Raw genomic sequence first — 27822 nt, 5'->3', positions numbered from 1 at the left:
TTTGATCACGTTCTGTGGAACTCCCTCGACCCTCACCGCTGACGCAGCACTTATTAAGAACATAATTTAACACAAGAACATTGAACTATGGGATTTACGAGAATCAGTTCTTGGTCGATTCTTGAAAATTATACTCATTTAGATTGCACGATTAGTATTAATTTACTTACATCATCAAAACAAGCTTGTATTTACATAAATGGTTTTGTAATCATTATCCTCACCTCGCATTGTATATTATCTTTATTTTAATTACTACATTTTTATATATTAGGATTATTAATTTTGTTTAAGATAACTATTAAATTATTTATCGTTGGCACACTCATTAATTGTTAGACAATAATAATGCCAGTGAGCCGAATTAATTGGCCATAACACAACGTCTGACTAAGGAACATTTATTATTAGAGCTAGCTTTAGTGTTAAAAGTCAAGCTTTAAATACTACTTCGATAATAATAACCACGATTCCACTGATCAGATGATACGATAACGCACGCGATTATTAAAAGTAAATTAACCGTTTAAAGTAATTCGCCAATTTTCATAAAACCGGATTCGAGTTGACGCACAGAAACAAAAAACTAAAATTGAAACAATTATTTTCACGGTTATGAACTAAAACCTGACTTAATATGGATATATGGTCATATATGGTCTGCGACCTGTTCCTAGGCGATGACAGACGGCTATTTTTTATATTTAGGTAGGTACTATTATAGCTATTCTATCCAAAGTACCGAACACTGAAAATGGTCTTGATGATCAGGAATCGACGACGACAAATATGATAAGTGCCGCCCGTTCATTATCTATAGATATCTTGTATACACTCAGCTGAATGCGGACTTTTTCAAGAGTGCGGATTGTGCCAAGTGATATTTTGTTATAATCTTATTATTATTATTTTTTTTACCGTGCTTGTTAGTGATCCTAAGTTGTCTGTTACTTTTTCAGTTTCTACCCGTGAGAATCTATAATTGGCTTACTATATCATATAGAATTGTTATCCCTTTGTTACAGCTGTTGATTCTCCTTCTAGTAAATAAATAAATAAATAAATAAATATACTGTAATTACAAAGAAGAATATTTTTTTAGTAACAAATAGTAGGTACTATAAATAACAATAGTACTTGGGTACATTCCTATAACTGTCTCAAGAGGGCTTCAGAGTGTTAGTCCCACGTTCGCCTCCCAAAAATCTGCGACTTAGTAGTCCCGTGGTCTGGTTAATACCTACATAATAGGGATATTTCATGTATGTAGATTAGTCCCGTGGTCTGGTAAAGACGTACAGGGATGTTTCTTGTAGGTACATAGATTGATCCAATTTACAGAACCACCGACTCTTATATTCTTGAAGTGTTCTTCAAATCAGCATAATAGAGTTATATGCTGTCATGTTACAATTATTGTTACTAATCAGGGTCAGTGCGTCACGCACTCCAGCTATGTAAGTAGGTAGATGTGTTCTTTGTACTTAACATACGACACTTAATTAGTGTTGCGATTAAAATATTCTGGTAAATTATTTTGACGGGTTACAGTGCTAGGGTGTAAAAAGTACGTAGCTAGCCCAATGCAGCAACGAACTTCTGATTGTGGGATTGCGAAAATTGTGTCTATAACTCATCCAGACACAAATTTTTTTAACGTTTCACGGTTTCTATGAAGTATTCCTACGAGCCTAACTCCTTCTCCCTATGTATATGTATATATTATTAAAGTCTTATAGCAGTAACGATGGTGAATCGTTAACCACCTCGATTATTAAATTAAATTAAATTAAATATTGTTTATTTCAGGTAATTACCCATAACATACACGAGATATAGACACACTAACACAAACATCATGACTTAAACTTTGAAATACATAATACTTAATAAAATAAAATAACAAAATGAAATAAAAATAAAAACTTAACCTACATGTAATTAAAAATTAATAAAAGTCTTTCATCTCTCGGGTTAGATGGACGTTATGAAAAACAGAGGACACAATTTTGTTGGTACTCAGGGCTGCTCTGCTGTAGAATGACACCCTGAGCTTCTGTACTAGACCAACAAACCCTGCAACACTGCTCTCAGCGAACATGTCAGTCGCACTACACCGCCAGGGCAAGTTCATCATTACCCGGAATGCATTATTATATTGTACACGAAGAGTGTTATACGCACTCCTCGTGTACCGGTACCAGAGTTGGCTGGTGTAGAACGACTGACAGTACGCCTTGAACAGCGTCACCTTCACCTGTTTAGAGCAGTGGTAGAAACGCCTGGCTAGCATGTTACTTCTACAGGCTATACTGCGCCTCTGCCGTTCCATATCGTCATCATCCATCAAGTTTTCTGTAATAATATGTCCCAGATATTTAAACTTCGTAACAATTTTAAGCACGGTTCCACATAAGCTTATCGGTAGAAGTACATTATACCTAATCGTGGTGAAAATAATAAATCTAATTGAATACCGCATACCAGTACAGCAAGTAATTTATGTATCTAATAATATCATTCGATAGGTACTAATTATACAATAATTAATTCTTTACCATTGAAAGAATTTTAATTATAATCGCGACAATGTACATAGTTACTTTTATGTGCGCCTACGTAACATAGTTGAGGTGACAGGGATTATATTAGATGAATAAAGAATGGGTGATCAACGCTATTAATAATATATAAATAATGTTGACATCTAGAGTATGATATTCAAAGTATATTTTTACTTGCACAGATATTTTGATAACAATCTGCTCCTTTACTCCAAGGAATATATATTAGCCACCCATAACAATCACTAGGTGCAAATTCAAACTAGGTACCGGCTTCTTTTGAGAATTGAGAAATTCCTGGTGTGAAAACCCAACACCTTGCCAGGTGACCTCCGTAGAGGGGGTCACTGAACCAAAGACACTTGAGACTTCATATAGGGACAGCACTATATCGGTACCTATGCTATTATATTCCATAGTCTAATATCCGCATACACAATTAGAGTAAGACTTGTATACGTAGACCTTCATACTAATAAGTAACGCGGTAAGTAGGTGCTGATGGCAGATGGATGTCGAACGTTTATGAATAATTTATTCGCACAGCATCCGTGAACTAGCCTTAAACAATGGATGAGAGAAGTGGATGATTATATCAGCAAACATACGAGTATGACACGGTTCGTGTGATTTACGATCTGAACAAAATGGGTCCTCGGTTTACCTCCTTAGAAGGCTGCACGTAATTATTGCAATCATTGTTATTCCCATCGTTTCAATGTAATGATAGATATAAAATGATTTTATATTTAACGTATTAAATGATTATCAATGTAAGTATCATTAGGTAGGTACTTTGTTTAGGTACCTATAACTTCGATGCTCATTATACCAAAAGGATGTGGATCGTAATTTTATATCGCGTTTAAATGATTTTCCTGATCATTTAAACTGATAAGTGACTGTTTAGTTCACGGTTCAACACTGGAACATTTAGAAGGGTAGGTATGGGTATGGAGAAGTAGTTTCTCAAAATTCTATCGAAATAATAAGTAACTCCCACACATCTTCTGCATTTATACAATAATTGTTTTAGACATGTTTTGACTATATTGATCATCCCCATGACAAAGTTTTAATTAGTCGTAAATAATTAGGGAATTATGAGATTCGATCTAGGCGCCATTGTAACTTTAGACAGGTCATAATCTCAAGAGGTACAGACGAACATTATTTAAAATTCAATCACTAGAAGTACTACTCTTAGTCACAAAAAGTGGTTGGTATACCTCGTTAGCTATTCATGAAGCGTGTTAAAAATTTAGATAGGTAGGTAGGTACCTACGTAGAGGTGGGTTGTCGCAGTCAAGTTCAAAACAAACATTTCTATATCCTCGTGGGAAGATACATGAGGTGACGTAATACTACTCTAACACTTGGTTGATTAGATCTTCGATATAAATTATTATTGAGACAGCAAATAAAAAAGACGATTTTAGATTGCAATTTGTCATTGATGGCTCAAAATGGGAGTGGTACAGTCTGACGTTTTTATGTGGCTTATCAGAAAAATCTTAATTGTCATTTAATTTTAAAATAGATATGTATTTCCAACATGAATGGAGGAAATAAATTATTCTGGGTAAGGAGGATTTCCTAATTGATTTGAATGCTGTGAATGTGATTTTGATACACATGTCCCGATCGATTTGAACTATGAGTAATGTGACATTTAGTAAGATTTTTTTCTGTAAATGGCATTTGTAGCTAGCTAGGAAGTTATGATTTTGTTGGGTCTTCGGTAAACTATTGAAACGATTTGTAATTTATATCTTTTTTTTATTTCTTTTTCATATAATGCTTTAACAATAATAGTCTTTACTGAGCATACATTCATTGCATATCGATAGCGGATCCAATATCGATACCAGAACTCTCCCGATGACATTTGTTTTTTTTTATGAATTCACACATAGAACAAACGAGAGTGGTATAATAAAAGAAAAGCGTTTATTTCTTTACACAATTTTCCATTATCTATCACATCGTTATCACAATATCTATCGACTATCGTACTTACAAAGTAAAAGTTACATTAAATAAGTCTTCGTTTCCATAACAATCTAATAGGTACGTCTTTAGTTAAATTCGGTGTTTATCGTTTTCCGTAACCTGAAACAAATGGATGAAAAAATTAGATAACCGTTTTCAAAGCTTTTAATTGACTACCTATCCAAGATTGATAAAATGTTTTTTTGTACAGACGCAAATTAAAGTTAAAAAATAAAGAGATATAAGCTTAGAACTGTGGGGAAGTTTTCGTCACACGAAATTAGATTGAAACTCTAAATCACCCACGTAATTAGTAGTAAACATCGTTTAAAAGTTCTGGGTTAAGTGAACGTCTTATGGTGATTTAATGATTCTTACCTCCTTTAGTGTAGGCTCCAGCTGAAGCATGCGCACTGGCGGAGCTGCTGGCGAAGCTGCCTCCCAGACCGAAGGCGTTGGCGCCTGCCAGACTCTTTGCCGTGGCGGCTGATAGACTGCCCGAGCCCGTCAGCCCATCTGAGTAACCAAGCTTTGGAGAACCGAGACCGCCACTGAAATCATAGCCTGAACCTGTGTTATGAGCGCCACCGCTCAAACCGCCATTATAAGCTCCGCCAGTAGAACCACCGCATCCTCCTCCACAAGGACTTCCTCCTTTTGTATTTCCCGCGTGGTTGTAGCTTGATCCATGTGTGTTATATCCGTGGGAACCAGCTGAAGCACCGGCTGCAGCCCCTGCGAACGCCGCCGCACCTGCTGCACTGCCAGCATGAGCACCATTGCCATGAGCTCCAGAAACCCCGGCAGGTCCCGTTATACCACTGTTCGCTCCAGGAGCTGTTCCGTGAGCCGAATTAATGTTTGCGTTGGGAGAACTATAGCCGCCTGCGTGAGATCCGTGAGATTGTCCACCGTGGGCAGGTTTAGCTCCACCTTTACCATCATCATAAGGTTCAAGGACGCCAGGTGGTCCTCCAAATCCGCCAGTGTACGCAACAGCATTAGCATCAGCTGCAGCTGTTGCGTGAGCTGTATTGGAAGCATCGTTATGAGAGTGTGAAGCAGAGCCTTGAGGATGTTGAGAACTGCAACTACCAGAAGTGCAAGCGGCAGGCTTTGAAACGCCAGTTGGTTTATTATTGGGTGTGGCACCTACGGCAGGAATAGTATAATCATTCGGATTTAATATACCTGGAGCCCCTCCAAAGCCACCCGAGTAGGTGGGACCGCTAGGTTTTGTGGTTCCGTATGATCCTGTTTGAGAGTTAGACCCAGATTGAGTATTAACTCCAGATATAGCTACACCTGTGGCCGTGGGTGAACTGACGCAATTTGGTGTCTTGCAGCCCTCAGCACCACTGCCTGCAGTTGGTGTATGTTGGTGAGGTTGGAGTGTACCCGACTGGTCATTATAACCTCCGGTATATTGTGAATTCACGGGATTGGCGTATGCAGGCTTGGTAACTCCAAACGATCCGGATTGCGTATAAGCGTCTGCTGATGATGATCCACTGACAGGGTAAACGCCACAGTTCCCAGTTTTACATCCACCTGTATGACTTCCCGGTGTCGATTGCGACTGTGTAGGAGTATAGTTCGGACCCGATACGGTTGCACTGATTTCATTAGGTTTGTTTACTACAGAAGGACTTTGGTAACCACCGGTGTATGAAGGCACTGTTGAGGGGTGGGCACCGGAACCAGGTTTTATGATACCAATGGGGTGCGCATTTGCATTAGCTGAAGCAGAACTGCCCTGAGGGGAATAACAATTTGGTGTTGTGCAGCCTCCAGAGGTGGGGTTGATATAAGTTCCTGAGGGAGTATGAGCAGGGCTAGTGGGACCGGTTTGATGGGCATCATATTTATTGGGATTAAAAACTCCATCTGGTCCACCGAAACCTCCGGTATACGTTGGAAGTTTTTCGTTGGAATTTATGCCAGTATTCGGTTTCGTACTACCAGAGTATCCTGGTGATATAGGCCCAGTTGTAGCACCTGCGCTTGGTGAATACGCGCCACAATTTCCAGTTTTGCATCCTGTAATGCCATTGTTGTTCACTGGCGACTGTGTGTTATGTGATGAACTGCCTGGGTGAGCATAGTCATTTGGTTTAAGCATGCCAGCGGGTCCACCGAAGCCACCTGTATATGTTGGTAATTTATCATTAGGTGTTGATCCACTGGGTTTGTGACCATACGATCCTGATGGAGTAGCGGATCCAGGAGCAGAGGGGTATCCAGAACAGCTAGGCGAATTGCAACCAGTTTGATAACTACCTGAAGGTTGTCCATTTTGTGGCGTAGTTCCATGAGCGTGGCTTGGGTGTCCGGTCGCTGTAGGTGCAGCTACATCAAACTCATTGGGATTTAATACTCCAGCAGGGCCGCCAAAACCTCCTGTATATACTGGAAGTTTGTCAGCTGATGGTTTACTTATATCAGTTGGTTTCGTGTGACCAGCGTGTCCCGGTAAATTAATCGAAGGTTGCTGTCCAAAATTAAGGGGAGCTGGTGTTGGGGTATAAGTAGGCGCACCCGAATTTTGATTTGCTGGCGAGCCAAAACAGTTTGAACCAGCGCAATTGGAGCTTGGAGTATTATAAGATGGACCATTCGTCACGTAATTGTCTGCCGAAGGTGAATGTTGTTGGTAGCCTGTTGTAAATGTATTGGTATTTGGGGAAGAATATGGCCCTTTAGGTTGGTTATCACATTTACCACCATCACAAATCGGTTTCTGCGCACCATTGTTGTATGCTCCATGAATGGGTACATTATAACTTGAAGGTGAACTGTCATATGAACCAGATGGTCCTGCTGGTTCAGCATGACAGTTTCCCGAGCTGCACTTTGAACTCAACTTAGGTGTTTCCAAATGTGTGGATGGTTTCTGATAGTGAGAGGTTACTCCAGTATTTGAATTAGATGGTTGATGATTGTTTGCAGCGCTGGATCCTTGGTTGGAGTTTCCGGCACCATAATAGTTGGGTTTTGAACTTAATGGTCTAGCGGTATTGCAGTTTCCGTTGGAGCAATCGGAATTGGCAGCATTATATGAGGTTTTGTCAATATTTGAGGATTGGTCTTTCGCATCATGAGCGGAATCTGTTACAACACGAATATCATTTGAACCATAGTCTCCTTGAGATACACCACCTTCTAGGCCCGATCCACACTGACCCGAAGCACATTTGTGTGAATCTGAACCAGTTGAACTTCCGCTGGGAGACTTAGGTTTACACTGCCCAGACGTACATTTTTCAGAACTGCCATCACAACTAGGTCCCTGACATCCGGGTCCTGATAAAGCTCCTGCTCCTGCTCCAGCTGTAGCTGCGGCATTAGCTGTATTATATCCTGAAGAGGAACCATGAGGAATTGATACTGCATTATCTCCTCCAGTCGAGCAGGATCCGGATGAGCATCCTCCATTGCCATGTGCTCCACCATTCAAACCATAACCAGCGGCTCCTGAAGTGGAACCATGGGTGGCTGATACGCCATTATCTCCTGCACTCGGACAAGATCCAGAAGAGCATCCTCCATTGCCAAGTGCTCCAGCATTTAGCCCAGCACCACTAGCGCCTGAAGAGGAACCGTGAGGAACTGCTACACCACTGCCCCCAGCGTTCGGGCAGGATCCAGATGAGCATCCTCCATTTCCGTGTGCTCCGCCATTATATCCGAGCCCATTGGCTCCGGAGCCGCTGTAGCTAAAAGAGCTAGAGCTTGAACTTGAACTAGCACTTGAAGAAGAAGAACTGGACGATGATGATTTTGAGAAACTTCCTGAATAGCTAGCTCCAAGCGGTATAGCCACAGGTATGTCACCTACGCCACCAAAGGAACCAGCAGCGGCACTCGATTCAGCTGAAAAAAAATACATACGATTGATCAATAAAATTATGCAGGTAATTATTAAATATTTAAAGTAAATCGGGAAGGTTTTAAATTAGACCTAGACTAGACCCTAGATTAGACCTATCCTGTGAGTCATAATAAAAAATGTTGGTAATCGAAAAAAAAAGGGCCGGAATCAAACCAGTATCTGCGCTAACCGTGGTGGTAATTGAGTATTGTTATTGTGATGTACTTACTCAATGTAAGCAATTATGAATTGTAATTTATGTTAATAATGGGAGATCTTAACTGTTACAAAGTTACAATATTTAAAACTAACAAAAACATATCAAGGGAGCTTCTTAGGTAATGTTGTTTCAAATATAAACCTACTGTTACATACCACACAGAATAACGTGTGGGTACCTCCCCTCCCAAAATACACAAAAAATACGGTACATAAAAAAACCATAGATAGGTACCCCGTACCCGCATAAATAAAGTTACAAAAAATACATAAACATAATGGCCACCAGATTTTATCACTCATCACTATTTTGAATGCCAATTACTTAGATATAATTAGATAGTTGCCCGATAATGAACTTGAACTTAATATAAAATTAATGGCAATATGACTTAATTGATGGTTTCTAATTAGTACGGGCTATACAGTAGGTAACAGCATGATATAAGGATACACCTACCTTTAGCCGCTGCCCCACCCTTGACCCCATATCCGTAAGGGGTAGCTGTCACTAAGCTCGCTGATATCAGAAGCACGGCACAGGTGAGCTCCATCATGGTGAAGCTTCTCACACACAATGTTTTTGTTCTGCAGCCGCTTGCTTTTATAAAGCGATACACAAATAGACGCTAGTGTATTATAGCAAAAAACCAGTTGGTGTTACCGCGAATCGGAGGCTGTATTAGCGTAGGCAGTGAGTATTGTTTCCCGTGTTCTTAAAGCGCTCTACAGCTCATTGTAATACAGACGTGGTTCTTACCGATAGTGGCTACCTGATAATAATAAACGTATTACTCATTCCATCATATGTCATCCAAAAACTAAATGGTCGGGAAAACACGCTGACATACCCATACTGTGTATTATGATATTTTTATTGTTGCCTGAAGTAGCAATGTCAGTGATGAGATGTGAGCGCGATACTAATTAGTAGAGGAATGCTTTTGTTGTTCATTGAGTAGCACAAAGAGCTTTAAGTCAGTGCTGAAGCTAGTGGTCTTAGAGATTTGAAATACATCATACATATATACAGAAATACACAGCTGTTATGCCTTTGCAGAAATGTGTATTGGGCAGTTACAGTCAGCTCCTCAGGCGTAAATTCTGGTTTCCTCAAGATGTTACTTACGATTCAAAGAACGATGAGACAATTAAATATACCTACAAAAAACACGGATATTAAACTGAACTGCAATCAATAAATTCTACTCAGCTACTGCCAGTTAATGGCCCTACCGACCATTACTAAGTAAATATTGATGGACCCAAAAAAAAATGTTCAATAAAAACATGGAAGTAACAAATTGTTATAACGCATTTTGTTTCCTTCTCTGCCTTTGTCGATTTATTGATACAATCGTCAGCATCCAATAGATCTCAGTTCAAAAGAGCTTTTCAGAAGATCCTGAGCAGAAGCAAAGATTTGGTAGATAAATAAGTAATTTCCAAAACCTTGCTGATCCAATTTGTGTAGTATGCATATGTTAATAGCATTAATGAAATGAGTCACCAGATATTTTTATCAGGCACTTGTCACATTAATTAGCACTCTGGTCACATATTTCTGACAACTTATACGACGTACCTAAGTATGCAAGAAACCAACTTACCTCTGTATTTGTTTATAAAACTCCGTTAGCAGCGATATTCTTAATACTGGCTCAGGTTCTTTACCTAAGTATTCTCTTGGGTAACTGGATATTCCAGGGGTCAATCCTGGGTCCTTATCAGATTTGCATTTGTGATGTCTTGAATATATGTAATTCCCATAATTGTAAAGGACTATAAATAGACAGACGTGAACATACCTGAATAATATTTTTCAAATATTTTCTATACTCTATGCAGATGTTAGATAGAATCTTTCCAAATGCAATTCCTATTCATGAAGGTTGGTGTGCCCATTTGATGGGCATGCAATCCAAAGTCAGCTCCGCTATGCAGCTTGTTGTAGCGTTTTCTTGGTAGCTAATGTTTAAGGGCTAGACATCTGGTTCCATAACATAGAATTTGTAAAAAAATGGATTTTATTTACAACTTTATATACCGAAATCCATAGACATGAAGGTTCTTTTTCAACAGGGTTGGTATAGACTAGATTTGAAAAATTAGATTATGAATAACAGCATCAAAACTTTGAAAGGATCTCAAGTATAGCGATTGCAATGCAATTGTTAAGACCCATAAATATGCTATTGTAGGTTACGTAAGCGAGGGTTGACATGCAGCGAGTCGCTTCGCTTGTCGTGTGACCGCAAGCGTGCATCCCGCACACATCCGGGTGACGCGTCGCCGTCGCATGGATGTTCTCACCACAAATTCTCCACACATACCTTCTATATTTGTACCAATCATACATACAGAGTCGTGCACTCGGCATTGACTTACACGGAATATAAAAATACCAATCACGTAATGGATTGTCCTCTTATGGTTTAATTTATGTATTTATCCCTAAGATGTAATGGAAATGGAAATATGATACAATAAGTTGTTATGCGATCACTTGTGGAAGAATCAGTAAATGACAACAGCTCAGCGTTCCAGCTAGCCTAATGTAAGATCCAAGGTAATTCCAGAGGTCAAGGTTTATATAGCTAACCTTGCAGAGGATACAGCTTTAAGTATTTATGGAACGATTTACTTGGTAACATTTTAAAAGGTTTATTCATAAAACACATCATTCTTAAGTAAAATTATAAATATTTTCCTGTTTGGTCCTAATTTCGAAGAACCGTACAAAAAGGTCATTACAACAACGAATGAGTTTCAATGCTATTAGAAAGAGCTCTGAGATGTTAATTCCGTGTCCGCCACGTATGACATCACAATTCCATTCCAATACGTGATCCTAATAAGTCTAGTAGACTCGTAGTGTGCTCGTATGTCAATTCTGTTGAATAGCAACTGAGAGACAACTGCGGCCTTCTTTTACAATTAAAGAAGTTTTACTATATTCGCTACTAGTTTTACTATATGCAATCATTCAAAATCATGGTTGATGGTAAGATAGGAATGTTCCTGTATCAAAATAAGCGGGATCTATATCTACTCAAATAAAATATCAAACGTGAAAATAACTTATGTATTCGTAAAATACACTTAAACATGTGACATATCTTTTCCATAGCTTAAATCTAAGAGATGCAATTAATTTTAGTGGTAAAACAAGTGAAATTATATACAATGATTTTTTAACAAAATGTTGTTTGTGACCAAATCTAAGTGCCTTTGTGACCGTGTCCGTTTGGGGTCACTGTTGTAAGGGTCCACGTTAAATGAACTCGTCGGGTTCGCGTGGGGCGTCCAAGTCACGGTAGTGTATCACCGGGCGGAATTCGGCGCCGCCTCCCCTTTAACAATCAACCACATTAACTACGTTAGTGGCAACTCACCCAGCGCACATATCAAATGGAATTGCACTCACAAACACTATTTTACTACTGAAAATCACACTGCATCAACTACGGCATTTTGTTTGACATCTTAGCTTCCCGGGAGGTTATTTATGTGAAGTTATAGAGGATTTATAAGTCAAGGTTGTAAGGAATCAGAATAAAAAGATGGCACGTTAGAATTTTGGACAGTTTATTAAAAAACATACAATAAATATGGTGGTAGAAGTTGACATTGTAAACATAAATAGGTAATCCCTTCAGAAAAATACAGTTAACATATTTATTTAACCGTGTAAGTTTTAAAGGTTTATATTAGACTAATTTCAAAAAAGTATAGTCTTGAATGTATGGATAATTACAATTTATTTTGGATTAATATTTGTTTAAAGTATCATTTTACTACGCATTGAATAGGTTACTTGGACTCGTTACAAGTAAAACCGTCAAGGTTCAAAAAATATTATACAAAATTGTATTGAAATCGAAAGAGAATTTGACTCTATACATGTATGTATCAGCTTATTCACTAATCAAATGATCAGACAACGGAATGCTTACAATAACAATAAAATCTATAGACAATTATTATACTCTGTTATCTACACACATGTTTAGAATATGTCACCGCTGTCCGGGAAGTCAAGATCGTTGTATGCAATAATAGGCCGGGACCGGTCCACATTTTCCCTGGAAATTATTTTAACTTATATGTCCATCGCAAATAATTCTTCGGCGAGTATATGAGGATGCACATTGAATAGTTGGATGCAAAAACCCAAATCAAAATATAGCCACATTCAAAACCAAGCAATAAATATAGGCAACAAAATAAATCAAAATGTTAAGGTCATGCAAAAAATGTACATCATTCATATTGTTTTAATGCTTGCTCTAAATATTAAGTTAAATTCGTCCTCTATTCTCACATGAACTAGTCATCGGGGTGATACAAGTTTGGGTTGTTTATTGGTTACCGGTATTTTTATTTTATTTTGGATCAGTTAAAATGCATACATGTTACTTGGAAACGAAACCGCAAAGAGTACCTTTAGCACGTTCCCGGAGAAATATATTTTTATTTGACATAGTAATGCTTAGCACGATCATTTTGAATACATTATTGAATCTCCATAACGAGAATGCATTAACTTTTGAATACATAGTTGGTGCAAAAAGCGTGATACAAAAGTTGTTTTTAGAATAGTTATTTTTAATCGTTTTTACAGATGCATTAATATCTATTGTGCCATTTATGGCCAGTTTCTGAGCTTACTTACCGATTATTTATATAAAGAAGTTACGGAAATTACGTGAAACAAAAGTCAGACAAAATGTGAACAATAATTTTGCAAAGGCTGTTTCATATGATAAATAATAGGTAGATGTTGACGTTGCACATGCTTATTTTCGAAGCATAAAAAGACTATTGATTATGTTAAATTGAGTCTACCAATGATCTAATATCTTATTACCATTCCGCGTTGTATGTGGTTGCACTGCATCTATGCAGTATGAATTTAAATCTGCATTTTTAACTTTTTACGACGAGACCAACTTGAGAATGTCTATAGTAACAATTATAATACAGTGTAAACTCTCCATGTGATGATGATGATGTCCTCCTAGCCGAATATCGGCTACGACGGCTGTTCTCACGTAAGGAGATTAACCAACTGCGCAGGACATATTATAGTGCACGAGCATTTGCGCAGACACAGGTGCACTCACTATTCCTTAACTCTCATAGCCCGATGGGACGGTAATCCGACACGGCCGGAGAGAGATCAGGCGCAGGACCGACATTTACGTGCTCTCCGATGCACGGGTGTATCAATCACCAACTTCCAGGCTCCGGGCTGCTTTGTGAAAGTCTTCTAAAACCCACAAAGCGATTTCGGCCCGACTCGGGAATCGAACCCGAGACCTCGTGCTCAGCAGCCGCACTTGCGACAGCTAGACCAACGAGGCTCTCCATGTAACCCTCGATTTAACGACAAACTCCCAAGAGCGTCGAAATCAATTGGCTTTAATTGGTTAAGCTTGTTTTCAATTCTGAGTTTTCTTCTTTCCATTTAACGTCACGTCTTTATAACGCCATAAAATGCAGTCCCTTCATTGTCGTTATATAGAGATAGCACTGTAGTAGAAATTGCAATTATAACCTATTATTTATTTTTATAACCTAGCTTTATTAAATGTTTTAAATATCTGTAATACAATAGTAATTACATAATATTTGTAAGTAGTGAGTAACGCGGTTTTAAGATTATTATTTTTTATTATTTATATTTATTCTGTCTAACTTTGAAATCTTTTGGTGATGTTTAGGGTCAGAAAATACAATTTAAACGTACTTAAAAAGCAGATAGCATGCATTCTTCAACTACATTCTGTTTCATGCCTTTGTGAGTGTAAAGAAGTGTTTACATTTAACACATATTTGTGAACAGCTGTAAAACTTCATTGTGACTGGACACATTTAGATTATGATAGATTTAAAAGTTATGTTAGTTTCAAATTGATGTTTGTTCGATGATTTGTGGAGGGTAAATGGTACATGACCACTAATTTAATTGAAAATAAATATTATTATACATTATATCTACATTAAAATAAAGGTGGAAATTGGCCGAGAAACATAATGTAAACATTATCAAGCTTTTTACGCAGTTACTTTTCAATGTCAGTTAATAGTTTAGGTGTCAAAGTATACTTTTTCCCGCATTAACATGGTAGTTGAAAGATTTGTCGGGGAAGGCACCTCTTGTAAGTTTCATAGAATGTTGTATTGTGACTTAGAAACCCTTTCACAAATAGACGAACGTATATAGCGTCTTCAGAGTTTTGACTTACTAAAAGCTTATGAACTGATAAATAAGTATTACATTTATCAGGTATTAGTGAGAGTTTGTTAGAAGCCAATTTCATATTTCAATGACAACGTCGGTAAAAAAAGCCTGATACAGTGTAGGTATACATTACAAAGCAAAAGCACAGATGAATAGAGTGGTGGTGCAATGTTACCTGGGCCTGCTGAAGCGCGGGTGCCGGGGCGCATAGGCGGCGGGCGGCGCCCACGCGCCCCAGCCCCAGCCGCGCGCGCCGCCCGGCCCGCCCGGGCCCCCCGGCCCACCGCCGTACCTGCTAAGGGACACAACAACTAATAAAGCCCAACTGAATACACACAAATTTTAGAAGATTCTGCTAAATAGTTTGGTGTGTTATGGATAAAAATGATCTTAATGACCAACCTAATCTCCATCTAGAATCATAAAAAAAAATATATTGGCACTCGATAGCTGTACCTGTTATTTGTAAATAGGCTTCATAAACAGGGGATTTTAAAACTCAATGATAACCTGGTACTCAGTCCGAAATAGTCCTTGCCAAGTTTTTACCTCAGTGACTTATGCAGTCAAGTTTAGTTTACTTTTGACTTCACATGATCTCCTTCATATCGTTCAAATTGACATAGAGCTATTGTGAAAGTGTTTGTAAGTCGTGGTGGCGAACTAGGTAAAGCGCCAATCTCTTAGTGAGTGTGTTCTATTCCAGGCAAGTTTTCTAAGTTTGTATGTACTTTCTAAGTGCATATATCCTGGAGACCAACGACTGATTAAAGGTGAAGGATAACATCTCGACCCGCATTGAGCAAGCCTGGTGATTAACGCTCAATCCTTCTCTGTGTGAGAGGAGACCAGTGCCTCTGAGTGGGACAAAAAACGATGATGATGATGTATGCAGGTATATTATGTATATTCTAATAGTGTAAGTATAGCGGTGTACTGACGGTGCGGGCGGCGGCGGGTGCGCGGGCTGCGGCGCGGCGCGGGCGGCGGGCTCGGGCTGCTGCGGCCGCCGCACGTCGCGCACGTACGCGTTGAAGTACGCCACCTCGCGACGCACCTCGTCCACCTGCCAGACAAAAACGAATTTAAAATTATATCTTGTAAAATAACCGCGAATGTTAAAGGCCTTTAGATATCGGCGCAATATGGCGGAGAATTGAAATGTTTGACAAAAGACATTTCATTTTAATCGGTCTAATGAGACTCATTTCGAAAGATGACGACAAAATTGATTCAAATTAACGCAATGGCTTCGAAAAGGTTTTCCTGACAGAACAAAAATATTCATAATGATATTCCTTACCTTTTCACCATGCTTGTTGAATATATGTTTTCTGATGAAGTCGGGACCTTTGAACTTCTTGCCACTGAGGGGACACAACCATTTGTCCTTTGCCAACTCTTGTGTGTTGGCCAGAATGAACTTCTCGACTTCGGCGTCCGTATCCTAAACAAAGAAAACATAATGAAATATTGCTATAAAAGTATCCTGTTTTTTAACTCGTTCAGTTTGAAGTCAATTAATTACCTTAATTCCAAGTTTTTGCAACTCTTCGTCAGAAAGTGGTTTCACGTCTTGCAAGAATGCCGACATCTTGCCTTCAAATGTTTTCACGTAGTCTTGTATCTCCTGCTGTGTTGGCTGCAATAAAAATCCAACTTTAAATATATCTTCTATTTATATGTACAACAAAACAAGCTATAAACGGGGCCTCTGTTACCTTGTTAGCAGGAGGTCCAGACCTCGCGTGCATGATACCGCAGCGATTAGGCATTTCATCTTCGTAAGGATACTCGCAATGGTTGTAGTAATCCACAGAGTGAACAATACGCAAGTATAGCACCAGCCGATCTAGCACCTTCATGAGCTCCGGGTCCGGTTGTTCAGAGGAGACAGACTCGGACGAAGCTTCAAGTCCTAATAACTCTTCCTCTTCAGTCGACGCTTCTTCTATTAAATGTTCCGTTATCTTGTGAAGCACCGGGTTCTTTGAGTTCAAACTAAAGCTCTGTAGACAAGAATAACAATTTTCAGCTTAGACTTTCCGAAATTCACAACCAGTGATTGTACAGCACTCTATATGTACTATCGACTAATGACATGAATAATCAACTCCGTCGTCGTTTGAAACTGTCAAAATAATAATGGCTTTACTACAAAAACTTAAACATCTGTTTTACACTTGTCTAAAAAAATTGTGGCTGCAAAATGAACCATATGTCAACGTCATAATCTGTCATTTTTTTAGACAAGTCTTAAACTGACGTTTAAAAGTTTTTGTGGTAAGACGGTATAGATTTAGGTATTCATTTTAGGGCATGCTGAATTTTGTTTTTAGATGTAATTGGTTTGATAGTACATAGTCATGAGTCAAGCTGCAAATAACAACACAATACACGAAGTATTTTACCTCAGTCCTGTTGCCTTGATCGCCATCATTAGCTTGTTCATCAGAGCTGTCGTGCCAGAGCTTGGTGCGCGTGTCGAGCAGGTGCGCGAGCCGCGCCGCCAGCCGCGCGTCCGCGCGCAGCACCGGCCGCTCCAGCGTGATGCCCGACACCGGCCGGATGCGACGCTGCAGGTCGCGGTTCACTATAGCACCCAGCTCACATTCGCGGAGCTAAAATAAATAAATAAATAATATATTGAAGAAATATCATTAATAGTGGTGCTAAGCTGCGTCCAGTTAGACTGGAAGGGAAAGCTCTTGACTGTTGCTTGCAAATTATATAGAAACCAAATAATGTTATGCTTTTTGTATTTGAAAAGTTAACTAAATTAGAAATCAGTGTTGGTACTCACCCTGATATTATTAAGGTTCCAACAAATATCTTTGATGTTGACGTCACGACGGAAGGTGACCCAGCCGCGACGGAACCAGCGGCGCTCTGGGAGCGGGTCAGCCAGTGCCACGCGAAGGAAGCCACCGTAGCGTTTGCACATCTAAAAAGCAAAAACCTTACAGAACGCTTTTTCTTTCCCTTTTTTGAGGTCAAGTCGGCAATTTATCAAAGCATGTATCGTATGGCATGATACAAACACAACATGACAAATAACGTTATTACTTACAGCTTCAACTTCAGCCTTAGTAATAGTTGGAGCTAAATTCCTCAAGAATATGGAAGTAGTTTTGTGTAACGCGCGAGTTTCCTTCTTCTCCATAACGACGTCACTGACGGACTCTGCTTTCTCATCGCCACTTTTATCTTTTTCTTTGTCAATTTCATTGTTGTTTTCAGAAATTTTCTCCACGCTCGGAGACTTTGACTTGGACTTTTCCTTCAGTTTGGGGGATTTGTCAGGTGTTTTAGATTTGGACTTGGATTTACGTCGAGTGGTTGCTTCGCCTTCGTCTTCTGAACTTGATGATGAAGAGCTAGATGACGAGGAACTTGATGAAGAGCCTGGCGGTGCTGTGAAATATCATTAAGACTTAATTTTTGTTGCTAGTTTCCTTAAAATATTAATAAATAATAATGGCCATTTTTTGTTCGTATTGTTTTCTATTTCAATGTACAAGTTTTTGACACTTACGAGGTTCCTTCTCTTTCTCCTTTTCCTTTTCTTCGGGCTCCCCCTCAGTACCGGTAGAGTTGAAGCGGGAGAACAACTTCGCTTGCTCCTGAAGTTGACGCAAATGGGGATCAATCTCCATTGTAAGTGGCGCTGTGGGTTTCGGCGACTCTGGCTTTTTCTCTTCTTTCTGTACACCAGAAAGATTTTTATTTCAGCCACCATATTTTTCATAGACAAATAAACAAAATAAAACATTACACAACAAACCTTATCATTATCATCCTTCTCCTCCTTAATTTTGACATCATCATCATCAATAATAACTGGCTTGTCAGGATCTAATTTATCTAAAAAAAAATATGTATTTTAATATAATATACACTAGCTGCCGCCAGCGGCTTCGCCCGCGTGGTGTGTTGATAAAAAGGGGAAATTATAAGTCTAGCCACAAAATTATTTATTGGACACATGAATAAACTTCTAATTTTATAACTAAGCAATGGGCAAATGACATAGCCTCTAATAAACTAATTCATGTTTTTTACAACGCCAACTACTAGAAAGCTTCAATAAAAGATCATCAATTATTGTGACCTTCTTATTTATACATTGTCATCTAATTTACTAACTCGGCCTCATTTTTCCAAAATCGCTCTTTTTTTTATGGTAGAATTTAATTTGAATTAATTTTATTTAGCATATTGCCATTTATAACCTTCAATTAAAAAACATTGTATTAAAAATTGAAGTTAGTGACGAAAACGAATCGCTGCAAAACCGACTCCACGTAGTCTTGTTTGCCCTACCCCTAGAGTGCAATTCAAAACCGCGTAGACCGCCGCAGCCGTGACAGAAGCCATGCTTGCTGCATGTTGCATGCTTACTTCCATGCTGGGTCTATTAATATGGGATTTGTTATATTTTAAACAAAAAACTCAGTACAAGTTAAAAAATTAGAAGCTAAATAAATATTTTTATGATGTCACTTAATAGTATTTAGAAGTTTACTAATTTGTAGCATGCATTCTAACGCATGCTACAAATTTAGATGCAAAAAAATAACCATCATGCTGAGTTGTATTTAGAGTGGAAGATAACAAGTGGCTAAGATAGTATTATTAAGATGCTCGACGTTTTATTAATTGTGGCTGACTTAATAATTTAGAAGGCAACATACATTTTTGGGGGTGAATAATGATATTAAAAAGAAGCCTGTTTAATTAGCACCCAATAAAAAGTAGCCTATGTGTTAATCCAGGGTATCACCTATCTACATACCAAATTTCAATCAAATCGGTCCAGCCGCTTTTGCTTGATTGAATAACAAACATACATCCATACATTCTCACAAACTTTCATATTTATAATTAAAGTAGGATTTAGGAATATAATATTGTAAATTATATTTAATGTATTTAGCAGTACCTGCTTTGTCATTAGTTGTAACATTGTCCTGTGGTGGGGGTTCATCCAGCTCCTTTAAATCTTCTTCAGTGCCACCCTCAAGTTTAATGACAACAGTATCCAGAAGTCTTATCAGTTTGTCAGACTTGTCAATATCTACAGAGACCTTGTCTAGTTCACCTTTCTCCAGTAACTCGAGAAACACATTGAGCCGATTCTGCAATCATCAGTTTTAAGTCAGTTTTATGCTTACAAATGAAGGGAAAATGTGATTCTGGGATTCAAAACATATTTTAGTCTACCTTCAATGCACCAAGCTGCTCCTCTTTTCGTTTTACAGACTCTTCAGGGTGGTATTTGATCTTGAACCTAAGAAACAAAATACGTACATTAGTTTTAATTTTTTTAAAGGCTGTCAAGTCCATAAAACACTAAAGAAACAAAGTAAATAGACCGATTTTTATACAAGGAATTATAAAATGCTAAAAGCAAATTAAAATTCTACAACATTTTTATGTGGTAGCCTAAACATTCAACTTGATGACAATGGCAATATACTGGTAAAATTTCAATTAAATTTTGATCAACAATATCTGTTGCAGTACATTTCCCTTACATATACATAAAATAGATACAATACATATAAAACACAAGTGGAAGTTTGTGTTTAAAAATCGGCCTCTGCAAATAACTACATATAAGAAATAAACAACCTTGTGTAACACATCCAGACTGGTTGAACTTCATGTCACAGAAAACTAAAATTGCTTAGTATACATATATTTAAAAAATCTCATAATCTCACCTGTTCCACACATGTGGAATATAATAGCCCTACCCCTAACAGAAACGAAACCTGTAGCATTGCGCGCTACGGGTCAACGCGAAATAAACTAGCTACACACAGCATTTAATCATTTGATAAAGTTTGATTAAATTTTTCTTAATGATGTCCGGCAATCCACGCGAATACACTGTAGACTGTAGGAAAAAAGGTAATTGTTAACATTTGCATAGCATCTTTGAGAAATTCTAACCATAACTTGGGAAACTTAACATCTATATTATATAATAATTTTCTTTTGTTGGGACTGAGAAATGTATGCTTAGAATTTCTCGATAACCAGCAAATTATACAAAGAGTAAGTTATTGATTCTCCATATTAAAGAGTCCAATTCCCCACTTTAATTTAATCATGCAAAAATAATTTAGATCCCCCATTATTTTTGAAGATTTTAAGGTGCTTCTAGGTAAGTAAATTAATTTGAATGATGCATACCATTCCTCATCTTTATGAGCAACAAAAAACTCATTTAGCTGTTGTCTCCTAAACTCCAGCTTGTATTCATTGTACTTCTGAATAGCATCATCAACGGTGATGGAGTCATCTTGGGCTGCAAGGAATGCCTTGAATGACATCATAGTTGGAGGGCCATCTGTTGCTCCCAGTGGCAGAACAGTATCCCTGTAAACACAATGGTTACAAGATTAGAGATATGCAAATTTTATACTGTTGTAATTCTAGGGAAATGTACAATAACAATGATATCACACCTTGCAGGTACTGGTGCCATAGGCTGGCCATAGCCTTGATGTGCAGGATGAGGGCTGAAGTGATCATGAGGCCAGCCATACCCATATGAGTCATGTGGCATGCCCCCATATCTCCTGTCATCAATAGGCCAGTCAGGTCTGATGCGCTTGCTGGGTGGACCTTCACCCCTGACTGGAGAGTATCCTCGGCTAGCACTTGCTCCACCTCGATAATCCCTGTAATCAGGGCCGGATCTACCTCCACGAGACCTAACAGTCAAGAAATACATATTTTATTTATGAAAACTAACAGCACAATTCTAAATACTCATTATGTACCCTAATTACTTAACACTGGAACTTAGACAACTAACTAGATGTGACTTTTCAATGAACAAAAGTATATACACTATTATTTGAAAGGGCTATTTGTACATTTCATTAGTTACATAGTAAGAACTAATAAAGTTCAACGGTTATAAGCATTTTACTTCTATGTGTGAATGAGGTCACCTAGAAGAAAATATGTGTCCACATCAACATTATGGCTAATACATACCTGTTGTAAAATTTAATTTTCAAATATTATATAATGTAGATTGCAACTTACTGATGTCTCTCCTACTTAATACGAATATTTACAAAGGTTTAATATAATATTACCTTATTATGAGAGCTATAGAACGTTTTATAGGTTTTGAGACTTGGGTGGGAATTTTTGGTGGTTCAAAGGATTGAGGTTGGGATCTGTAAGAAATCAGGGACGCGGGGATTAGTAATTCTTAAAGTAAGTATTTATAGTAAACATAATGTTTGGAATACCTCTCGGACCAGTCTTCTCGACCACGACTCCTTTCTTCGCGTCGGTCACTGCTACGGTAACTGCTTCCTTCTGCGGTGCCCCGCTCACCGCGAAACTTATCGCGTCTTTTCCGATCGTATTCATCATCACTATCAGCCATATTGGAACAATAAATCTACCCTTTTGTTAACAAAATCACCTTATTTTAATACTTTTCTAGTTATCTGGGTAAACTTTCAATTAAAACGAAAGCGAAAGAAATGAATGAAATCATTCATAGACTAAACAGAGAGAAACCGACAGACAGCTAATTCATAGATTGTAGAGTGTTGCTCTATGGTTCGTTCAATTCGAAACGCATCATTGTCTTTGGCTTGGATTCCGGAGGGGAATGTCCGCGGAGATTCCGCGGTAAAATAATATAAAAATCTGTCATCATCATCATCATCATCAGCCTATCGCAGTCCACTGCTGGACATAGGCCTCTCCAAGTGCACGCCACTGAGATCGATTTTCGGCTTCTCGCATCCAGCTCCTGCCAGCCGTCTTGCGCAAGTCATCACTCCACCGTGCCTGAGGACGTCCTACACTACGTTTGCCGAGGCGTGGTCTCCACTCTAGAACTCGTTTACCCCAACGGTTATCGGTTCTTCGGCTAATATGGCCAGCCCACTGCCACTTCAGCTTGCTGATTCGGTGGGCTATGTCGACGACCTTGGTTCTCTGACGGATTACCTCATTACTGATGCGATCCCTCAGAGAAATGCCGAGCATAGCCCTTTCCATAGCCCGCTGAGCGACTTTAAACTTGTGAACCAGCCGTACCGACAGTGTCCACGTTTCGGCTCCGTAAGTCATGACAGGTAGGACGCACTGATTGAAGACTTTTGTCTTTAGGCACTGTGGGATCGACCATGTTAGGACTCGACGTAGCTTCCCAAATGCAGCCCAACCCAACTGAATTCTCCTATTCACCTCGTCCTCAAAGTTGTTTCTACCTAACTGCAATGTCTGCCCGAGGTATACATATTTCCGAACAACTTCGAGAACGGCGCCGTGTATCGCAATCGGTTCCGGTAGAACATGTTCATTGAACATGACCTTGGTTTTGTCCAAGTTCATCCGTAGGCCGATGCGTAGAGAAGATTCAGCCAGGTCGTTCAGCATCTGTTGTATCTGTTGTTGTTGTCCTGCAGCGTTTCCGCCATGATGACGATATCGTCAGCAAATCGCAAGTGAGAGATGTGTTCGCCATTGATGTTGATGCCGCGTCCTTTCCAGTTCAGCGTCTTGAACATAATATCCTCCATTGCATTAGTGAACAGTTTCGGGGAAATAACATCCCCTTGTCTCACTCCTCGATGCAACGGTATGGGCCTTGTTTGCTGATTCTGTACTTGGACGGACATTGTAGCGGCTTCGTAAAGACATCTCATCACTTGGATGTATCGCCAATCTACTTGACAACGCTGCAGGGACTCCAGAACCCACCAGATTTCAACCGAGTCAAAGGCCTTCTCATAGTCCACAAATGCTAGACACAGGGGCTGATTATACTCTTCGGTCTTCTGTATAATCTGCCGCACTGTGTGGATGTGGTCTGTGGTGCCGTATCCGCTCCGAAACCCAGCCTGCTCCGGTGGTTGGAATTCGTCGAGTCTTCGCGCAAGTCGGTTCGTGATCACTCTTGAGAACAGCTTATAGACGTGGCTTAGGAGGGAAATGGGTCGATAGTTCTTCAGCTGGGTTTTGTCTCCCTTTTTGAAGAACAGGACGACAACACTCCTACTCCACGCCTCTGGAGTTCTCCCTTTAAACAGGACGGCATTAAAAAGCTTCTGGAGCTCCCCCAGTAAGGGGTTTCCTCCTGCTTTTAATAGCTCTGTTGTAATGCCATCCTCACCAGGGGCTTTTCCATTTTTGAGCTGTCTCAGAGCGATCTCGATTTCGCCACTGCTGACTTCTGGCAGGTCTTCGGTGAAATGGCGTGTTAATGTGGCTCTAGAATCCTCATTTCCGGGATCAGGTCGAGATGCATGCGATGCGTATAACCGGCCATAGAAATTTTCCACTTCCGAAAGGACTGCCGGCACCGAAGAAACGACTTCTCCACTTGTTGTGGTCAGCTTCGTCAAGTGGCTTCTTCCAAGAGATTGTACGAACACCTTTGACCCCCGATTCAGCTCAATTGCTCTTTCAATGGCAAGAGTATTGGAGCACCGGAGGTCGCGTCGTATGTGCTTGTTGATCTCTTGGTAAAAATCATTGGACAATTGGATAAAAATCTGTACGACTTGAATAAGGAAAAAAGAACAACGAACATGATACATATTTTGATATTTATCAGGGAGTTCCATATGCTTACTAACACGTAAGTATGATTTATTAATTACTAGCTGGTGCCCGCGATTTCGTCTGCGCAGGTTTAGTATTTCGAACAATATGTTTACAAATTGTAGCCTATGTGTTATTCTGATGTATAAGCTATATTATTGTAAAGGACAATGCTATTCTTTGTATGGAAGTTGGGCTCAAGTGTTGCCCACAGTAACTGCATAGTGTATTATGTTCCATAGGCTTATATTAGGTCCCAGACCAAAGCATTTCGAAATCTATCCCGGGAGTCCGGAGAAAAGCTGGTTTGACTCTTATTCAATATTACATAAAAATAAGCTTACGAACTCTTAACTATTCCACTTTTATTACCTTAATTGAAATGAATTATATTCATTGACAAATACGAGGTATTGTACACGACAACTTTTTTTTAACCGACTTCCAAAAATGGAGGAGGTTCTTAATTCATTTGTATTCTTTTTACTCATAACTCCGTCGTTTACCAACCGATTTCAACAATTATTTTATTGTTTGAAAGGGCTTACTTCCTCAATGGTTCCTTTGTCATCCGGCCCAGGGTCTAGTGATGGAATCTCTAAAAAAATCGGGAGCGACTCTCGAAAATTGTAGACACATATCGAGTAAAATCATTCGGGTATATGTCTCAGACACCACAAAACTGTAAAGGTTAAGATCTGACCTGACAATGGAGACGACAGAGAGACGAGGGAACTCCTCAACGGTATCTACTAACTACCTCATGTTCGAGCTTATATTATTCGTCTTGATATGATGTTTCTAGAAGATAGCTCATTGCGCAGGCGTAGCCTTGTAGATTTAAACCGTAAATTCAAAAATATTGCGGTAATTGCCTTTTTTTCAGAAAATCATTGTCAGTTCTTATTAGAATCCAACGCTTTTAGAATTTATTTGAAAATCACAGTAAAAAAAACCATTCCAACATTTTCCAGTACTGGATCCTGACAGCGAGATCCTTAGCATTGAGATCGACAATATACATATGAGTAAGACTTATTTGGCAGAAAAGTCTTATCAGATTAATTTCTCGGGACCCCTGGGACCGATTTCAAAAATATTTTCTTTTCATGTTAAGAGTGAAGTAAAGAACCTATTTCAATCACTCCCACTACTGGGCAAATGGCACAGACTTTGTAAAGCGATTGTTCATGTGGAATATTAGAACCGGTTTTTCTCCGGACCCCAGGGACCGATTTCAAAAATATTTGGATTTCATGTTAAGAGTGAAGTAAAGAACCTATTTTGACCACTCCCACTACTGTGCAAATGCCAAAGACTTTGTTAAGTGACTGTCTAAGGAGAATATTTGAACCGGTTTTTCTCGGGACCCCTGGGACCGATTTCAAAAATATTTTAATTTCATGTTAAGAGTGAAGTAAGGAACCTATTTCAATCACTCCCACTACTGGGTAAATGACACAGGCTTTGTAAAGCGACAGTTCATGTGGAATATTAGAACCAGTTTTTCTCCGGCCCCCAGGAACCGATTTCAAAAATATTTGGATTTCATGTTAAGAGTGAAGTAAAGAACCTATATTGACCACTCCCATTACTGGGCAAATGCCAAAGACTTTGTTAAGTGACTATCTAAGGAGAATATTTGAACCGGTTTTTCTCGGGACCCCTGGGACCGATTTCAAAAATATTTTAATTTCATGTTAAGAGTGAAGTAAGGAACCTATTTCAATCACTCCCACTACTGGGTAAATGACACAGGCTTTGTAAAGCGACAGTTCATGTGGAATATTAGAACCAGTTTTTCTCCGAACCCCAGGAACCGATTTCAAAAATATTTGGATTTCATGTTAAGAGTGAAGTAAAGAACCTATATTGACCATCCCCATTACTGGGCAAATGCCAAAGACTTTGTTAAGGGACTATCTAAGGAGAATATTTGAACCGGTTTTTCTCGGGACCCCTGGGACCGATTTCAAAAATATTTTAATTTCGTGTGAAGAGTGAAGTAAATAACCTATTCCAACCACTCCTACTACTGGGCAAATGGCTCAGGCCTTGTAAAGTGACTCGTCATGGAGAATATTTGAACCGGTTTTCCTCGGGACCCCAGGGAGCGATTTGAAAAATATTTGCATTACGTGTTCAGAGTGCACTAAGGAACCCCCTGAAACTACTCCCATTGCTGGGCAAACTATGAGCCCAGACCCTGGCATTGTCCTTTCATTAAAATCCATTCAGTAGTTTTTGCGTGAAAGAGTAACAAACATCCATACATACAAACTTTCGCGTTTATAATATTAGTAGGATTTAGTGCTCTACAGATGATTTTATTGTAGGTAGACGATCAGCAAAGATTTTTTTATTTAGAACTTCCGGATGACAGAGAAGAATTTTAATTTAGTTTTCAGATATGTTTACTTACTTGAAACAGATATTGGGTAATCGAAAACGGACAGCTGAAGATGTGAGTGAAACAGTAGGTACAGTAGATAGGTACTTAACTTACCTACATAAACATATTATAGGTACGTCACATTTATTTTTGAGTAGCCGTTTGGGGTTGAAACCCTCGGCCTGTGGGGTCCAAGTGCTCATCTGATTTTTAAAGATCTGGCAAAGCGACTTGGTGACACTCCAAGTGACCATAGGCTGGTTTTTATTTTGGTTAAAAATTAAGCATTGCCATCCAACGTGGCAATGCTGCCAGCCTCTTGGGTACCCTCCCGGTGGGCAGCGATGAGGAGTTTTTTGATGCCATTTTATAATTGTTTTTAGTTGTATATATATATATATATAGGTAAATAAGATTATTTTATATGTTTTTGTGTACTAGTCCTTTATTTAATTCTGCTATATACTCCCCTATAGACTACCTATGTATGTAGCTATCCTATCTAGCCCCTAATATACTCTTAATACCACTTCTTTAGGTAACTACTCCATTATGTACTACCCCTTGCGAATGTGAATTTACATCCTTTTCGGATGGATGTGCCCACAACCTATTTTAAGGACTAGATCCCCTTTTTTATTGAACCCTGGATAAAAATTGGTTAGTAGGTTGTTAGTAGATAAATTAAACATTTTTGTTGAAATAAAATGGCACGTTAAACTGTAGGTCCCGGCTGTCATTGAACATCCTTGGCAGTCGTTACGGGTAGTGAGAAGCCAGTAAGTCTGACACCAGTCTAACCAAGGGGTATTGGGTTGCCCGGGTAACTGGGTTGAGGAGGTCAGATAGGCAGTCGCTCCTTGTAAAGCGCTGGTACTCAGCTGAATCCGGTTAGACTGGAAGCCGACCCCAACATGATTGGGAAAAGGCTCGGAGGATGATGATG

At 39.1% G+C, this 27822-nt stretch overlaps 2 protein-coding genes across 5 annotated transcripts; both read right to left on the bottom strand.

The window, feature by feature from the left end:
- Positions 1 to 4322: 4322 nt before the first annotated feature.
- Positions 4323 to 9239, bottom strand: LOC124634439 (uncharacterized transmembrane protein DDB_G0289901-like). Its single transcript, XM_047170025.1, has 3 exons — positions 9107 to 9239; positions 4935 to 8429; positions 4323 to 4676 (listed from the first exon to the last, which is right to left on the bottom strand). The coding sequence occupies exons 1-3, from the start codon at positions 9201 to 9203 to the stop codon at positions 4660 to 4662; spliced, it is 3609 nt and encodes a 1202-aa protein (XP_047025981.1). The 5' UTR covers positions 9204 to 9239; the 3' UTR covers positions 4323 to 4659.
- Positions 9240 to 11717: 2478 nt separating this feature from the next.
- LOC124634450 (serrate RNA effector molecule homolog) lies at positions 11718 to 22451 on the bottom strand. 4 transcript variants are annotated; one of them, XM_047170061.1, is made up of 16 exons: positions 22171 to 22451; positions 21370 to 21618; positions 21095 to 21280; positions 20117 to 20183; positions 19836 to 20031; positions 18678 to 18748; positions 18429 to 18597; positions 17964 to 18307; positions 17697 to 17837; positions 17305 to 17514; positions 16615 to 16902; positions 16422 to 16535; positions 16197 to 16340; positions 15835 to 15959; positions 15069 to 15188; positions 11718 to 11999 (listed from the first exon to the last, which is right to left on the bottom strand). In XM_047170061.1, the coding sequence occupies exons 1-16, from the start codon at positions 22308 to 22310 to the stop codon at positions 11921 to 11923; spliced, it is 2643 nt and encodes an 880-aa protein (XP_047026017.1). In that variant the 5' UTR covers positions 22311 to 22451; the 3' UTR covers positions 11718 to 11920. The 4 variants fall into 4 exon arrangements, with proteins under 4 accessions (XP_047026017.1, XP_047025991.1, XP_047025999.1 ...); XM_047170035.1 differs by having other exon boundaries at positions 18678 to 18757; positions 22171 to 22450; XM_047170043.1 differs by having other exon boundaries at positions 15069 to 15185; positions 18678 to 18757; positions 22171 to 22450.
- Between the last annotated feature and the right edge of the window lie 5371 nt (positions 22452 to 27822).

Source organism: Helicoverpa zea, chromosome 1, assembly GCF_022581195.2.
Source record: "Helicoverpa zea isolate HzStark_Cry1AcR chromosome 1, ilHelZeax1.1, whole genome shotgun sequence".
Classification (NCBI taxonomy): domain Eukaryota; kingdom Metazoa; phylum Arthropoda; class Insecta; order Lepidoptera; family Noctuidae; genus Helicoverpa; species Helicoverpa zea.
This window is presented reverse-complemented; position numbering and strand designations above follow the sequence as displayed.